Here is an 18607-nt window from a genome sequence, read left to right on the forward strand (position 1 = left end):
GCAAGTACATCATAAGACGTACTTGCCCGGCTGATGACTTTGATAAAAATGAATATGGATCCCTGGAAAAGTGTAAATATTAGGTAATCATCAAAAAATTCACTCACCTGAACAGAACGGCACCCTCTGCAAATGTGGTTTTCTTTTGGTGTACACGTACCTCGTTATCTGTGAACTAATAAGGGCCTTGCAAAAATTGAAATTATTTTTTAACTGGTCAGATACTGTTGCCGGTCGGATGCTGGGCAACATACTGTAGTTCAACATTTATGTCTAAACCCATTTACAGTTATGTACAGAATTTCTCACTTTTCCGATTTTACAACTGTATACCCGTACTTGATAAATTGCACCTGGCAGAAGTTATCAATGTGGAAACAGGTACTGCAGTTAAAATTAAGCAACAGATTTTTTGTGCACTCTTTTGATAAAAAAAGTTCAACCATCAGTAAGCTACAGATCTTGTGGCTTACTGATGGAGAGTACTGTAACCATTGGCAGGTTGAAACTGGTTTGAGCCATCTTTTAAAAATGCTTGTCATCAATAAGTACAACTTTCTACTAAAAGTAATGACATTGTTGCAATAATCAAATCAGACATTAAATGAAGGAATACACAATGTGGACTATTGACTTTCATTTCTATTCTGCTTTAGTGTTATCATGACGATGTCAAAGGTTAAGGCTCTTCATTGAGTGGCATCTTTTTATTTTTATTTTTATTTATGTTTAGCTCGCAAAAAGAAGAGAAAGACGTGAGGAAGCCCAGAAAGGATTGACTGAAGCAGAGGAGGCAGGTGAATGACAAAAAAATTATCAGTAGCCAGCAAGTAAAATAAAGTAAAGCTCCTGAAAAACCCAATCATTTCCAAGGTCTGCATCATCATCAGCTACTTCAATGTCATGTCAGGTAGCACTTACGACCATTACTGTATGTTGCAAAAACTAAAAGAAAATGTGAGGATTTAAGTTAGAATCCTTAAGAAAAATAAAGAAAAAAAATGAAATTAATGAGAGACTAGAGATTCACAAGGATACCTTACATTTGATCTTGACTCCTTGTGACAAAGAAAAACTCCTAACACTCCAAGAACTGCTCCATACATGTGCTAAAGGTTTGGGTTGTTTCAGTTATGGTAAAACAATGACTCTGCAAAAAAACATGTACTAGTTTCTAGTACAGTGTATGTCCCTTGACAGTAAATTAAATAAATTATATAACTTGAAGAAGTAATGCTTTGTTTTTCAAGAAACGAAACCAATTGATCATGTAATGGTCTCCCTGTGCTATTCTACTAAACCTCGTAAGGGCTTGATTGAAGTGATTTATCAGTTTCTCTTCACGGTTTGGAGCTAAGAACGTTACATGGTGTCAGAAGTAAACTTCTGAGCAAGAAGTACAGCAAGATTTCGCTCACGTTTAGTTTAATTTGGATTGATTTTGATGAGATTTAGCGACGAAACCCTCACCAAATATGGACGCCAGCACAAATGACACAACTCCGCCAACAACAAGCAGCAGCACAGCACCGACTTAAAATTCCACACAGCAAGTCTTCACCTCTAATGTTCCGTTACCGACAAGGTTGGAACTTCGAGGAAATCTGGCGAGAAATTGGAAAAACTGGCTGCAAACGTGGAAAGCGTACGAGACAATAACAGGCTTGTACCTAAAACTGCAAGATTACCGTGTCGCCACCTTTATCACCTGTATTGGGTCTGAGGCTATAGAGATCCACGGTGGGTTACCCTTTGCGTCCGAAGCAGAGCACGGTGGCATTGACAAAGTTTTAGAGCTGTGGAACAATTATTGCGTAGGTAAAACTAACACTATTTACGAGCGCTACAACTTTAATAACAGATCACAAGAGCCTGGTGAGACAATCGACGCCTACGCAACTGTAGTCCGCACATTGGCAGACACGTGTTCGTTCGGTACTTTAAAAGAAGAAATGATCAGACAGGCTAGTATGTGGAATTTCTGATAATGCCCTTCGTAAAAAGCTACTTCAAGCATCGCAGCTAACACTGGAGAAATGCATGGATTATTGCCGAGCAGCCGAAGCGGCAAATAGCCAGCTAAAAGAGATATCAAGCCATGGCCCAGACACTGTAAATTATCTGAATAAATCAAAGAATGGACAGACTCAGTCAAAGCCACAGTTTCGAGCACAGCCAAACCTTGGAAGAAACGCTGACTTGCCAGGAAATAGGCAAATGATCATGAGAGATTGCAAATATTGTGGATGGAGACATGAGCGTAAGAAAGAAGATTGTCCTGCATTCGGAAAGACCTGCAATACGTGTGGGGGAAAAGACCACTTTAGCAATGTCTGCATGCAAAAAATACAGCCTGGTAACAAAGCCCCTTCCCGCAGCAACTGGCAGCAGAGCAAGCTGAGAGTGCATGAGGCACACGAAGATGCACCAACTTCATCCGAGGATGAACTTTGGGCTCTCTCATTTGCCGGAGAAGTTCATAGTGTTTCTCACAGAAAGAAGCGAATCAGTGCAGTCATAGAAATTGGAAAGAAGACAGTGGAGATGCAGATAGACACTGGAGCATCTTGTAATGTCCTGCCCCGCAGTTGCCTCCCAGACAACACAGAAATTCAGACTACAAAAAGAGAACTTATCACTTACTCTAAGTCTAAATTGAGAGTGTTAGGAACAGTAAGCGTCCACATTCGACAGGGGCGGATCCAGCATTTTTTGAAAGTGGGAGCCGAACAAGAATACTAATCAGCGCGCGTTAGCGCGCCTCAGTAGCACCTTAGGCACTACTTTGTAGGGGGGTCTGGGGGCATGCCCCCCCCCCCAGAAAATTTTGAAAATTTGGGTACTCTTACATGCACTCTGGTGCAATCTGGAACGTAATGTATCTGGATTCCATATTGAATAAAATTATAAGTTATGGTTATAATGATGCATGTTTTTAGACTCTCACTTCAAAGTCACAAAATATATATAATTATATATATAGGCATTAAGATTTTACGTTGTTACAGTCTCTGTAAGATAGGTTGACTGTAGACAAGTATTTCGCATCCAGTCTTCTTCCTCATTTCGAAAGGATAATATTAGCGCCTGTAAGTTGAAAGTTTATTCGCACAACTTTGGTCATACTATTAGCGAAAAATCACGCTTCAGCTAAAAAAATCAAAAGCTCCAATAGACTGCTTACAAAATGATAAAATTATTGTATCTTTTGACAAAAAAAAAATCTCCAACGAACTGAAAGGGGGGGGGGCCGCGGCCGCCTCGGCCCCCCCCCTAAATCCGCCCCTGTTCGAAACCCATGCAACAATACAGAGTATGTAGCAGAGTTTGTCGTAGTTGAGGATGGTTTCGCACCTCTACTGGGAGCTGAGACAGCACAGAAAATGAACCTCCTAGTAGTCCAGCACCAGAACATCCTGCAGCCTGACCACCAAACACCTGAGATTATCGAAGACAGCATCAATAGTCTGACCGAAGAGCAAGTTCTAGCAGAGTATGCTGACCTGTTTAAAGGCCTTGGCAAGATTGAGGGAAAACTACACTTAGAAGTTGACGAGACAGTCCCACCAGTAGTAATGCCACCCCGTCGTGTTCCAGTTGCAGTAAAAGGCAAACTAAGAGAGGAACTTGACCGCCTTGAAGGCTTGGGAGTACTTCAGAAAGAGGACAAGCCGACACCATGGGTATCGAGCATGGTTGCAACGCAGAAGCCTAACGGGAAGGTTAGAGTGTGCATTGACCCACCGCGCCTAAACCAAGCACTGAAGTGGAGACATTATCCCTTGCCAGTTATTGATGACATCCTGCCAGAGTTGTCTAAGGCGAGAGTGTTCACCAAAGCTGACCTTAAGGATGGGTTCCTCCAGATTCAATTGGATGACGGTTCGAGTAAGCTGACGACTTTCCAGACAGCATGGGGAAGGTACTGATGGCTACGTATGCCGTATGGGATAAGCCCAGCCCCGGAATGTTTCCAGCAGAAGCTTGACCAATGCCTTGAGGGTCTCAAGGGGGTGTACAAAATCGCAGATGACCTCCTTATTATCGGTCAAGGTGACACTGACGAAGAGGCTGACCAGGATCACGACCTGAACTTGAAGAACCTCTTGGACAGGTGCAGGACAAAGGGTATCAAGCTGAATAAGGACAAGTTTCAATTCAAATGCAGCGAAGTGTCGTTCATTGGCCATGTCATGACAAAGGACGGACTGAAACCTGATCCCCGAAAAATTGAAGCTATTGTCAAAATGGAGCGCCCAGATGATGTGCCAGCCGTGCAGAAATTCATTGGGCTAGTAAAGTACCTGTCAAAGTTCCTGCAAGACCTTTCGGAATTGTGTGAACCACTACGTCGCTTGACACATAAAGATGCCAAGTGGATTTGGGGCCATGAACAGGAAGATGCCTTTGAGAGAATTAAGGAAGCTGTTGTCCACGCACCAGTGCTGAAGTATTTCAGTGAGAGCGACCCAACCGAATGCCAAGGAGATACATCCCAGGGTGGACTTGGATTCGTGGTGATGCAGTACGGGCAACCAGTCACATTTGCTAGTAGAGCGCTCACTCCAGCTGAAAGAAGATAGTTGCAGATCGAGAAAGAATTGTTGGCACATGTTTTCGGCATGGAACATAACCACAACTATGTCTACAGCCGCAAAGTCATTTTATGGACTGACCACAAACCGTTGGTCTCAATCTCGAAGTATCAGCACCTAAGAGATTACAGCACTTGCTACTCCGTCTGCAGCAGTATGACTACGAGATCCGCTACAAGCCTGGCAAAGATATCCTGCTAGCAGACACTCTTTCTAGAGCTTACCTCACAAAGTACGAGCGGTCACCAACCGAAGTAGAAGTGGAACACATCCATGCCACACACTTTCTTCCAGTACCAGAACACCAACTCAAAGAATTGCAGAAGAAGACGGCCTGTGATCAAACCCTTCAAACGCTCAAGAAAGCGATTGTGGATGGGTTCCCTGATACAAAGCAGGAACTCCCAGCAGCCATCCATCCCTACTTCCAACTCCGTGACAAGCTTTCGGTACATGATGGCATCATATTCAAGGGACTGCGATGTGTCATACCTGAGACATTAAGGCCAAGGATCAAGGCGAAGCAGCATGAGTCGCATATCGGCTTGCAAGGTTGCTTAAGAAGAGCGTGAGAAACACTGTACTGGCCTGGCATGAATGCAGAAATCACTGACTTCATCCAGAAATGTGACACCTGCATGGCTTATCAGACCAATCAACCCAAAGAACCACTAATCTGCCATGAAGTTCCTTCTAGACCGTGGGAGAAAATAGGAACTGATATTTTTACAGTTGATGGCATGAGTTACCTGTGCACGGTAGACTATTATTCAGGTTATTTTGAGGTGGACCAACTGTATAGCAAGACAGGAACTGTTATCATTAACAAGTTGAAGAAGCACTTTGCCGTGCATGGGATCCCAAACCAGTTGCACAGTGATAATGGACCACCGTACAATTCTGCAGAATTCAGCAATTTTGTTAAATGGTCTGGAACTGAACACATAACCAGCTCACCCGAATACCCACAGAGCAATGGACGGGTGGAAAATGCTGTGAAAACTGCCAGTACTCTTCACCAGCGCAACGAATGTTCGGTAGGCGCACCCGAACTCAGCTGCCAACAGCTGAAGTATTGCTGAAACCACAGTCCACAGATACAGGGGCAACAAGAGATCAAATACTGAAGAGGAAAGCAAAGCAAACCTATCATTATAACCAACATGCGAAAGAGCTTCCAATCCTCCTGGAAGGAGAGACAGTGCGAGTTGCACCCCAACCTGGCAATAGGTCACAGAAATGGTTCAAGGCAGTGGTACAGGACCAAACAGATGTGAGATCCTACAATGTGAGAACCGAAGATGGTAGAATTTTCCGCAGGAATTGCAGACACCTTCGCAGCAGCAAGGAGCCATTCTATCCCTCCGAATGCAATGAACCAGAAATCAGCCCGTCACCTCAGCTGCAGAGAGTTACCTCAGCGAACTTTCTGGACTCCTGTGCAACAGAGTTTCATCTACAAGAGCCTAGCACTGAAACTGTACAACCTGATCAGTCAAGCAAACCGGAAGTTGTAGTGTCTGACAAGCCCCATCCAAACCAGCACAGGATCACACGCACTGGACGTGTTTCAAAGCCACCAAGATGTTAAGATGTATCAGTGGGGAGAACTGTTGTTGAAACCAACTGGACTTTGAAAGAAAGGAACTTTATTTGAGAGCCATGTTCTAGTCAATCGTATAGTTGTTGTTATTACTGGCAAAATTTTCATTTAGTGCCAACTTGTTGTTTGTTTGTTGTTTAGCGCCAACTTAGGGCCATAGTTCAATTTACAACTTGTGTAGATTTTAGTTTCAGTTCTTTTCTTTTTTTTTTCTTTTACGAAAGGAAAGGTGTAATGGTCTCCCTGTGCTATTGTCCTTATGTCACATGACTAGCAAAATCACCCACTTGAGATCGTGTTGTTGAAATAAACCTTGTAAGGGCTTGATTGAAGTGATTTATCAGTTTCTCTTCACGGTTTGGAGCTAAGAACGTTACAGATCATACACTAATTTTTCCAAAACGTTACTAAAAGAAGAGATTATAGCTATCGGCCTGTAATTCCCAGGTTCACAAACACTTTCATTTTTATAAACTGGGGTTATTCTTGAAATTTTGAATATATCTGGGACAATTCCTGTCTCAATAGATTCGTTATAAATATTTGTAAATAGGGAGGCTAAAGAGCTTGCAGCCATTTTAATAAATTTATTAGGTATATTTATAATGTATAAGATTTATTTTCGTCCAGATTTGCAAATAGAGTAAAAACCTGAAGCTCAGACAATGGAGACATAACAATGAAGACATAACAAAAGAAGAAGAGGGGGAGTAATTTATATACTGAGTAGGACTTATAGTTGGATCATCATTTAATTTATTAGCAAGATTAGGGCCTACATTTACAAAATATTTGTTTAATTGCTCAGCAATATCAAGCGTTTTTGTGTAGGTCTTGTTGCCATGTACAATCCTAGTAGGCTGCAACTGGCCTTTAGTTTTCCTCTGAATAAGTTTACCTATAAGCTTCCAAGTAGATTTTAAATTCCCCTTATGTCTTTCAAATTGAGATTTAGAATATTCTTTTTTACTCTCACTAATAAAAGATGTGACAAAGTGTTGGAGTAATTTTTGTATGCAGTAATTCTATTCAAATCATAGCTTAAAAAGTGTGTATGGTACATCTTCTGTTTGAATTTAATAGATTTAAGAATTCCTTTAGTGATCCATGGCTTATTCAGCTGTTTTTGTTTGGCATTCGAGGCCAGCTTGATTGGAGCATGTTTGTTAACTGCAAAGTGTATCACATCAATTGCATCATGGGTTTTTTCATTAAGAGACTTTCAGGGATTAAGGAGTAGTGACCAATCTAATTGATTAATGTCAAGTATAAAGCTTTTATTATTGAAATTTGAGAAATCTCTATAATATGACCTTAATTTAACTCTCTCAGTGTTAGATTTGACAATGTAAAATATAGGCAAGTGATCAAAAATATCAACAGTAGCTATACCAGGTACAATGTTAGAAGAATTGGTGTAAATATGGTCAATAAGAGTAGCAGTATAGCTGGTTATATGGGTTGGCTTAGTAATTATTGGTAAAAGACCATGTGAAAATAGCATATCTAGGTATTCTTCAGTCTGGCAATGAGAGTTTAGTTCATAAAGTCAATGTTGGTATCACCGATTAAAAAAAAGTTACACTTGTCAGGATTAATAGATTTGATGATATTATTTAACTGGTCTGTAAAATTTAGAAGATTACTACTATATACATCCAACTACAGTAGGTTTCTTATTTTTTTCCATTATCAATTTCACACCATGTAGACTCTATTTGGTCCATATCAAAACCTATATCATAACGAGGGATACATGTAGCCTGCCAACAATTAGCTATATAGAGGGCAGTCCCACCTGCATTTGTATTTGAGTCAGTACGGAAAAGCTTATAATTTTTCAAATCTAAGTTGTTAACAGAAGATTCATTAAGTTTAGTTTCAGTTATTCGTAATATATCAGGCTGCGAATCCATAGAATCCAAAATTTCTTCAAAGAGATTAAAATTATTCGATAAACTTCTAGTATTACAGTGGAAAATAAATAAGTTAGCGCCAGATTTCTTCAGAACATTATTCAGCTTCTTCATAGAATAATATTCTGAACAAGGAGATACAAGCATTAAATGTGGGTCGGATTCAACTTTCATTAATATGAATCTCAGCATTGTGGCTAACAGACGACATCTCCGGTTGAGCTTGGACAGATGGCAAATCTTTGGTCCATTTCAACTTAAGTTTCTTGCGGTTCTTGTAGACTTCATTCCTTGTAGTTCGTCGAGTGAATTTAACAATAATCTTGGATTGTGCAATTGAGATATCTTCCGACTCTAAGTCAACATCAACCAAACTCGCCATCTCAATTACCAACTGAGTAGGGTTATCGTCAGCAGTAACTGGAATTCCTTGAATCTCTCAAGTGTCATGCCGGCCATATTGTTCACTCGCATCAAGGCAGAGCTGGTTGTCGTAAATGTCATTTCTTGCACGATTGACGTCCACAATCACACCATCGATACGCTCATCTGAGAGCTTGCTGTGTTTCTTCAAATCGTGAATACTTCAATGCATCATACTTTTCAGCAAGAAACTTACAGTGTACACGAGGTTTCCAAATCATTCAATTTCTTGTTCGCAGTCATTAGCTCCATCTTCAGTGGTTCTATTGCCAGGGATATCTCCTTCCTTACATCCTTTAGCAACTCGTTTTTCCAAATATTCCTGAATTCATCTGGTTTAGAGGTCATTGTAACGTCTTATAAGCCAGTTCAACTTCATAAAACTCCAGGTGCTCAACCAGATGGTCAATTTAGCTGTAAACTACAATGTAGCTTGTTAGTGAAAATTACTTCCGTAGTATTTCGAGAGAGGAAAGTCTTTGAAACTACAATCATGTATTCTGTGCGATTGCTGCGGAGATGATTATTCTTTGTCCATTTGATTGAAGCATGCTTGATAATCACACGGACTGTAAACAGTCTACGACACTATACACCCGGACTGGAGTGGCATTTCAAGTTTACTCCGTAGACCTTAATGATTACATGTAATCAGTAACATGGCAGAAGCACACGTTTCTGGAAACAAATGTCCTCTATATACGTATGTGTTAATTTCAGCTTTACAAAAACTGTTTCTGTGAACGTAAAACTATTCCGTGATGACTCGCTTGAGACCCCGGGTTTCATTGCCTGGCCTTGTTTGTTTATTCCCTGACAAGAAAAATCTTCAATCACTGGGATCAGGTTAATTAGGGAAATATTTATTTCTTGCGAGGATCGACTCGATACTGTCAACTTACTTTTGCACTGTACTGTATGCCAATATGGCCTGAAGTGCACTCGAAGGGTGTTGCCTAGGACCAACATGAATGAATTGCCCTGTGTGGAAGGTGTAAGTCTTTGACAGTTTATCTGAACATCCATTCTAGATGGTTCGAAACTGGGATCAAGGGAAATGTACATATACACCACAGATAAGTAAAAAGTGGGCGAGAAGCTGGCAAGATTGGGGACCATGCATTCCGGCCAGGGCTTTAAGTCAAAATAGGTGCAAACTGCTGAAAACATACAGTGATCAAAGAAAGTGAAATCCAAGGACTGGTGGATGACAGTCATGATGTGATCAGTGATAGGAAGACGCGAGGCAGCAGGGGGTCTTGAAAATTCTTGATACCTCTCAGGACGTTGTAGGTGGAGACAATCAAGCAAAGGGTCAGGAAAGCCCTGTTCCACTTGGAGTGCGAACTGCTGATAGACAAACTTTGATTGGAGAAACCTGAATGGAATGGGGAAGAGAAGACAAACAGATAAAGGGTCCTTTTTTGACAGCACAATAAGTCAATCATATGGCAGGGAAAAGTTTTCTGGGGCCACACCACCTTGGCCATGTGGTGCAAATGAACAATGAGTGACTCCAGCTCGTGCCGAGTGCACCAGTGATGTGGAAGCCAGCACTGAACCAGGTCTTTAAAAGCAAGCAACTCACTAGGGAGATATACTATTGGGGTGGATAGAGTCCAGTACCTAAAACAGTCAGCAACATACTTTAGTAGGTTAGGAATCATCCCTGTAATGTATTAAATCTGAAACATTATGGACATGGACCAAGATCCACTCAACCATGTCAGCGACCTAATTGAAAATGAAGGGGGCAGAACGAAGGCCAAAGGGAAGAGGTTAACATAAAACTGATAACAATGTATTACGGTATGCAGCTTCAACATAAAATCTGGCCCCAGTAGTTCATAGGCTGGATAATTGGAGAAGTTGCTATCCATGGTGTAAAATGTACTTCGCATTGAACGTTGATGAAGGTTTCAAAAATGCCTTTAATTTGATGTGCTTAGAGTGTGCATATTCACAATATTACGTGAGCAAAAACTTAAAACACAGATTGAAACCATTTGATAGTGACTTATCTACTGGATAAATTTATATGCGCTTTGAACAACCGGGGCCAGGCCATCAAAGTCCCAGGGGCATGAGCAGTGGCCATGTGTGAAAAGAGATTGACTGTAATATTATTTCAAGTGAAGCTATGATCCTCGCAGTTATGAACGCAATTTTTGCAATTGAGTGGAGAAGCCTGAAAAATTCAGGACTTCAACGGCGTTTGAACCGCGTGACCTCATGATACTGGTGCGACGCTCTAACCAACTGAGCTATGAAGCCACTTACGTTGGGAGCTGGTCATTTGTGGGTTCTGATGTTCCCATGAGGAATGAATGAATCATTTCATCATTCATCATCATTGTAATATTAATATTGGCCTTGGTTGTTCAAAAGATGGATAATGCTATCGACCAGATAAATCACTGTCCAGCAGATAAACACTAGCGAAACCAATTAAGTTATCCAGTAGATAGTGATTTATACGGTGGATAGCGCTAACCACTCTTCGAACAACTGGGGCCTGGGGATTAATACCATCGTTGACATTGGCAAACCCAGGGAAAGACAAATGGACCCATGAAGTTCCACTTGCTAGGCTATCCTCTTTGGGGTGACCTCAATACTGCCAATAATTATGTGAAGATGAAGTTGAGGTGGAAAAGGAAAGGGTCTAGCCGCCCTGCCAAGTGAGAACCTTGTGAAGCAGGAATCAGGAGAATCAGGAGGCTTATTCTGTTTGGAGGATCCGAGCCTGGGAGAGGACTGGAACCCTTGCCTAAAGTCTTTCAAGATGCCCTGAACCATGTAAACAACATGTTCCTGATCTGGCTGACTGACCAATTGTCTTTGAACTTCAGTTGCATTCAGTGGGCTCTCAGATGAAGCAGGAGGGAGTGCGACAGAACTTTCAAGAAGAAAGAATTGACAACAGAGCACATGAAGGGAATGTGTGAAAATCCGAGAGTGATAACAGTAAGATGGAAAATGACTAGCCTTACACATCAAGGTGGGTGCAAAGTCAAAGGAACCTTGGAACAACATAAAACAACAATGAGCAGAAATGAGACAAGAATGCCTAACTGAACAGGCTGGTAACAACAGGCAGGGGGTCAAATGGAACACAGTTAGATGCTTACCGGTAAGGGTGTCTAGAATGGGAGTGAGGAGGCAACAAGAAGGGGGACAGGGACTTGCGCTTCTGTTCCTGTTTGGAAGACTGCTGGATGGGGGAGGGAGGGGAATTTCAGTTTCTAAAAATGTATAATCTTAAGCGCTAGAGGAAGGACATTGAAGCTGGGATTTGACTGTTATCATTATTTTTAACGTTTTTGCTGTTAATACTTGTGATGATGATAGGTGATGCAGAAAGCATGGAGAAGTTTTCTCGGAGACTAGTAAGTTATATTTCACTTCTGCTTCATTTCTGACATGTTTGTATATACAGTAGTGCTTTGCCCTATTTTTGCATACTAAAGTGACTAAATCATGTTGGGTATGATATATGTTATTCTCACCTTATAAAATATCCTGAGGGGGGAGAGGTGAGATAAGTTATCCATTTCCTCCTGAAAACGACACATTTGGAAATGCTATCACCATGGGCATCAGCATTTGTCCCCCCAAGTGGTACCAATTGACCAAATTTGGGGTCCTGGCTCATGCACTATAATTAATTGGAGGCAGTGGGACCCGGGTTCAAGACCTGTTCTGACCACTTGTTGAATTTGTTCCTGGTAGTCCTTGGTTCAACTTCTCGGGTGTACTTGTAAATAGCCAACAGGTTTGCCTCCGGCCAGTTAGGATTCTTAAAGGCCTCTATGGGGAGTGGTCAATTAAGTATGTGTGTGTGTAATTCATTAACGTTGTTTTGAGAGACAATGAAGAATTTGCTTTGTTTATTATGACAGATGTTGACGTTGATGCCTTCTTTGTTTATACCTTTTTGTCATCCTTTCCAGTGCTGTGCAAACTTCAGAAGAGACTGAACGTTTTGGAGGGAAAGCTATTGTAGTAAGAATGCTAATCTCAGAAGTATTTTTTACAAAAATTATTTTACTATTTCAGGTGAAAGTTACCCCAGAGCATAATGCAGAGTGCAAAACGCTGCTTAAACTAATGGGAATTCCATACCTTGATGTGAGTTAATATCCTACCTTTTCTTTACACTCTTCTCCCTTTTCCCTTTTATTTTTAGGGTGCATTAGACAGTTTTCTTTACTCGCAATGGACATTGTCATGACCAATTTAAGTGACTGTTTGTTGGAAACATTTCCTCTATGGATATGGTAGAGTGAAGAGTGACCTTGCCACCAAAAATAGATAAAGGAGCTTAAATATACCTGATTGATTCATTCTAGGCGCCTTGTGAGGCAGAAGCACAGTGTGCAGCTTTGGTCAAAGCAGGCAAAGTAAGAGTTACCTCACTTGCTGTTCACTGTCCATATACCAGTAATACTAATGATGATGATGATGATGATAATAAATTTACCTTGATGGAATTTGATCGTTTGGGTGAAAGTGCAGTGTAGTCCAGAGAAGGACTGAAGGCAGTGACTGATGATTCGACAACCTGAGGGGAAGTCATCAGACCAGAGCATCACCAAGTTCATTTGAGTTTCCAACCGTCACCTTGACTCTGAAGATGACTTCTGCTCAGGTTGTCGAAACGCCAGTCACTGCCAGCAGTCCTTCTCAGGACTACTTTCACCCAGGGGATCAAATTCAATCGATGCTTGTAACTGCTGTGTTCAAACCACTTTCAATAATAAATGTCTTTCATTCATGAAAACTACATAACTTGTGTTACATTTTTAAAGGTACAAGCAAGTGCAAAAATTAAATAATAGTAATAGTTCCATGTTACATTTTTACATATTTTGCATCTGTGAGCTAGTCTATTGATAAAAGCATTCTTAAAACGTTCTGTATTTATCATATTAGCCCTTTTTGAAATGAATATGAGCATTAAAATGCCTCCACACATGCAACTTCTGTTTAAGTGGCTTAATTATAATATAACAGCTATAACCCGGACACAGGTATGTCCACAATTTAAGATCTCTGTTCCGCTCTGCGTCAAGTCCTTCCCTTCGCGTACTCCCGAACCTTCTTAAATTGTATGCGTCACAGTACAGGAGCTCTTTTACTGGCCTGTCTTCTTGCATTCGACAAACATGTCTCTATTGGCAATATTCTCTTTTTTGTAAGGGCCACCATGTTGTTAAGAAATACCATTCTGCAAAAACTTGTTATGTTTGCTTTCTTTCAGGTTTATGCCACTGGAACAGAAGATATGGATGCCCTGACCTTCGGTTCAACAGTGCTTCTGAGACACTTGACTTTTAGTGAGGCAAGGTCAGTGTCGTTATAAGTTCATTATTTCATGAAATAAGGTCTTTATGTAGTATTTTGCTTTTTTGCAAGTGTATGAATTTATTTCTCAACAGCTCGTGGTAACACATGTAGTGTAATTTATTGATAAGATAATCTTAATTAATTTGCAGGAAAAGCCCAATACAGGAATTTTATTTGGACCGAATTTTAAATGAACTTGAACTGTCACAAGATGAGGTTAGTCATGTTCTTCTCATCCATCCTCATAACAGTGTGCGCAGTGACCTTAATATGTATGTACCTTGACTCTTCGAGCTACGTCTGTTTTAAGTATAAAGTTAACCAATTAGTGGTATCAGGGTTTGCTCGGTAAATGGTAAGAGTTATGGAATATGAATTGTTTAGAATATTGATGCTAAATGCAGAAATTTTGGGCGGAATTTCAGTACTTCTTTGAAGGAGTTACAATGTTAAGAAAGAGAGCTATCCATACAGCCAAACAGGACATTTTAATGAGAAAAACAAGAACACTGGGAAGCGCAAAGGACATACAACAAAGATGGCGACGAAATGCGAACAACAGAATTACGTCATGTGAAAAGATATTTATCCAATAGAAAGGATCAGCCGGGCGGCATGCATTATCATAAATTAATACTTCCACACTCCCACTTGATAAACATGATGCACGGCTAATAAGAAGTAAATGAACACAAAAAAAAAACACAAAAAAAATCTAAAGTCAATGTTCATTAACACCTAGTAAATTTCTCAGTTTCTCAAAAGACAATTTTCCAACTCCTTTGGTCATTATGTCTGCAAGCGTGTCCCCAGTGGGAGGACAGTAAATCACTCTGATTTCATTTGAAAGAACTCTTTCACGGGCAAAATGATGACATGTCAACGTGTTTAGTTCTACTGTGGTACCTTGCGTTCTTTGCCAATTCAATGGCGCCTTGGCAGGGGTTTCATTAAGTTTTGAAGTAGGAGGGTTCTTGTGGTGCAGTAAGCGGGCAGCCCTATATACCGAAGGGCCGAAGGATCGAGCCTCTAGGGGGGTCTGGGGGGGCAGCATTCTGAGGTGCAAATTTATAATTTTATGTCCTCATTTTGCAAACAAAAATTGTGAATAATTTGCGGAGCTTTTACTGATACTAGCAATGTTGTAACTGTTTACAGCCTTAGAGAATTTACTAAATTGACAAGTACAAAGTGACTTCATGAAAACCAATAATGTAACTAATTTTGTAGTTGTTTGCAGCCTCAGGGAATTTACTAAATACATAACAGTATGAATAATGAAACCTAACTCACTGGCTTTACCTGTATATTGCTTAGTTTGTTAGACAGTGAGCCACACTTGCTTTTCTGATTTCAATTATAATAACTGAAACAAACATTATATAGATCGTAGAGTTTCATGAATGTCCTCCTCCTGTACTGTTTTGCTGCTTTCATTCATGAAGAAAACGTGAAGTCAATCCTAAATACAGGCAACTAAAGTATGAAGCTTAAAAGGACTACACTATAGGTCATCGGAAAAAAATTCAAAGTCAGAGCCATAATCTGAATCATCATCATCATCTGCTGGTAGCTCCAATGCTTTTGAGGTTTCATCTGCAATTGTACGTTGAACTGGCTGAATGACGCTGTCATCATTTGTCTACACACCAGCATCCTGCATAGTTACCATTACAACGTTCTCACTTATACCACTTGAACTGGCGACCAGTGGTGTGCTGGCAAACTTTGGAGGACACTTTTGGCGTGGTTTGGCAGCTAACCAAGCTCAAACAGAAGCATCAATCACTTCAAATTTCTTACTTCCGACCCTAGGACCATTGATGAGAATGTGTAGCAGAGCATTGAGCATGTCATTCTTCATTCTACTTCGAAGCCTTGTCTTCATCAGTTTTAAAGAACTGGCACCCCTTTCCGGCAATGCATTCGAGACTGGAAGAGAGATCACTGCCTCTGCCAACTTTGCAATAAGTGGAAGATTAAATGGGACCAGGTCCTTCCTCCCACCAGAGGGCTTTCTAACTTCCTCAGGCAATTCGTTCTTCCATTTTGCCAAGTCGTACTTGAATACCTGCCACTCATCCATCAAATGGTTTTTGTCGCTTTCGTCATCAAAGAACTGCTCAGCCAGAAGTTTTACCGCTGCACTGCCATAATCCCTGAATCCTGGCTGGCCCCCTTCTGGAACTTGTGCGGGGTCAAATATACGAAAAGCAGACAGGAGGGGAAGGGCAGGAAATCTACTACTTAAGCTTTCTTTCAGTGAATTGACATATTTCACCAGGAAATTTGTGAGAAACATCTTATCTCCATCAGATGCCGTAAGATCAGCTTGTTCCAATCTACCTCCCGGTGAAAGATCTCTAAGGAACTCAGTGACTGGAACTCCCATCTGGGCAATATTGTCAAGGTCATTGGTACACTTCTGAATTGCTGCCAAGGAAACCTTTCCTTGTTGGAAAGCACAGCTGAGCCTGTTGAGAACAGGAAGAACGTGATGAATGACTGTTACCACCCCAATGAATTTCACTTTGTGCATCTTTCCGTGAAGACCTGACGCCTGAGCATCTTTCTGGTCAAGTTGCTTTAGTGTAAGCATGAGTGTTACGTAATCCTTATGTACACCCTCTACAGCCTTGCCAAGAGAGAGCCACCTCGTGCGAGTAGCCTTAGCAAGTCTACGGACGCACTTATCTTTAGCCTCTTTTGAAGGCTCTTGCAGCTTTTTCACTTTAAGTTGGGTCTTCCGATATGCTGATAGTCATTTTGGGGAATTTTCAAAAAATTTCCAGACCTGAAAAAGCCATCTCTCAAGTTCTTGCATGTATGTGATATCATCATTAGTGTCACAGCAAGCAAGGGACAGTTTATGGCAGATGCAGTGAATGCTGACGAGGTGTTTGTTGAACTCTTTGAGCCTGGTGGCTACCCCACTGGTTTTTCCAGTCATCACTGATGCTTCATCCGTGCAAAGGCCATTGAGCTTTCCAACTAGCAAGTCACAATGGTTTAACTCTGTTACAAGAGTGCTCATTATGGTTTCTGCATTTGCAGAATCAGATTCAACAAGGAGATCATTTGCACTATGAAACTTAATCTCTGTGCCGTCAGAAGTGCTGTTCCAAAACTGCACGAACGTGATTAATTGCTCAGTAACAGAGATGTCTGTTACTTCATCCATTAGAAGGCTATAAGACCCTGCTTTCTTTATTTCGTTTATAATCATGTTCTTGACCACATTTCCACTTGTCAGGAATATTTCTCACTTCAGCGGGAGATTTGTGATTAAAATGCTGCATTTTATCTAGCCCAACAGCACGAAACAGATTTAGCAAAGAAAAGAACTTAACATTGGCAACTGCCTCCCTTACTAACCAGTGCAATGCTGCAAAAGCATTGTACAATACATCGCTGCGAACTTCTTCCTTTTATTCATACTGTTGATGCAACATTGACAACCTTTGATTCATTTCAGCTTCCACAGCAGCTTGATGCATTTTGGTTGAAGAATGTTCTCTGATGGCCTCTTTCCTGTATCTTTTGCTGGGTGTAGTGCTGAATACTGCAGCATTGTTCTGGGTGTTCAAAGTTTTATGTTTACAGCAAAGAAAACAAAACATGCCTTGGTTTTCCGAGAAAAGAAGCCACCAGATGCCTGTGGTCTTATCATAGGCTAGTTCTCTTTCTTCGACCCAGGTGTGGTGAAATCGTCTCTTCTTCAGCTTCTTCTGCCTGACCTCTTCTTCTTCTGAGAAATCTTTGTAGCTTTTCTGTTTGCACTCATAGTAGTTGTGCAGGTTAGAAAGTCCACATTTCTCTATTTCTAATGACATTATGGGTTTTCTACTTGTCGTGAGGTATCTGAGAGTGCTTCATTAGACGACTGAGTTTCTACCCCTTCACTTGCTGCTTGTACTAAAGGCATTGTTGAATCATCTGCCTAAGAAAGGTCCAATATTCAATGCATAAACCTCACCCTGTCACTTATGCTGAGTTTACATTTTTGGCGCATTTCCATTTACCTTTTGCAGTAGTTTTTTGTGTCGTTTGTTTTATGACCTGCTGAAGAATTAAGCTTATAAATATTGTATGTGTACACGAAGTTTATCTTGACATTCCTTTTAATGTTACTTCTTTTATGCTTCTATAATTGTAGACATTTTTTTAGTGTTTTAAAAGATTTCCACTATAAGCATCTTTTTTCAAGTTACACGATACATAAGTACTTTTTGACTTCCCAGATTTTCGAAAATCTTTTCTAACATGAATAAGACTTAAAGATGTCGGCTCGCTCATAAAAGTAAGCTTAATGTTCATGGGACAACATCCGCGGCCTCAGCTTGGATCTCACACAATGTTTTTATGTTGGATAAGTTTTCTAGAAAATGTAATTAACCATCTTGTTATAACTGTTAGGAATTTCCACCAACCATACAATTCAGCAGGTTTCGAAGTTCTTAGACTTCTCATACAGTACCGCTCAAAAGTAAGTTACCACCTCGCATCGCGATTCCTGTCCCGCGCGACGCGATTTGTTTACCGCGAGAATAAGCGAGGCGTAAATTTCTGGCATATATTAGGAACTAATGTCTTACGCAAAATCAATCAATTTCGCGAATAAATTATCTCTGCAGTTGCGTGAGTAAGCGAAGGCGATTTTTGATTTGTTAAATTGTATGGGAGTTGTCTAAATTGCAATTTGCGAATTGGAGACGACGTTT

The 18607-nt window shown here is 40.7% G+C and overlaps 1 protein-coding gene and 1 pseudogene across 1 annotated transcript in view; one reads left to right on the top strand and one right to left on the bottom strand.

Moving 5' to 3' along the window:
* The window catches only part of LOC138022094 (flap endonuclease 1-like), a 101438-nt gene that overhangs the window by 40171 nt on the left and 42660 nt on the right, over positions 1-18607 (top strand). The window contains exons 5-10 of the mRNA XM_068869119.1: positions 734-797; positions 11889-11926; positions 12597-12668; positions 12890-12940; positions 13801-13886; positions 14036-14102. Of these exons, the coding sequence (XP_068725220.1) occupies positions 734-797; positions 11889-11926; positions 12597-12668; positions 12890-12940; positions 13801-13886; positions 14036-14102 (378 nt within the window). The remainder of the gene's footprint in view (positions 1-733; positions 798-11888; positions 11927-12596; positions 12669-12889; positions 12941-13800; positions 13887-14035; positions 14103-18607) is intronic.
* Positions 15391-18607, bottom strand: part of LOC138018782 (zinc finger protein 862-like) — a 7236-nt pseudogene continuing 4019 nt past the window's right edge.

This window comes from Montipora capricornis, chromosome 10 (assembly GCF_036669925.1).
Source record: "Montipora capricornis isolate CH-2021 chromosome 10, ASM3666992v2, whole genome shotgun sequence".
Taxonomy (NCBI): domain Eukaryota; kingdom Metazoa; phylum Cnidaria; class Anthozoa; order Scleractinia; family Acroporidae; genus Montipora; species Montipora capricornis.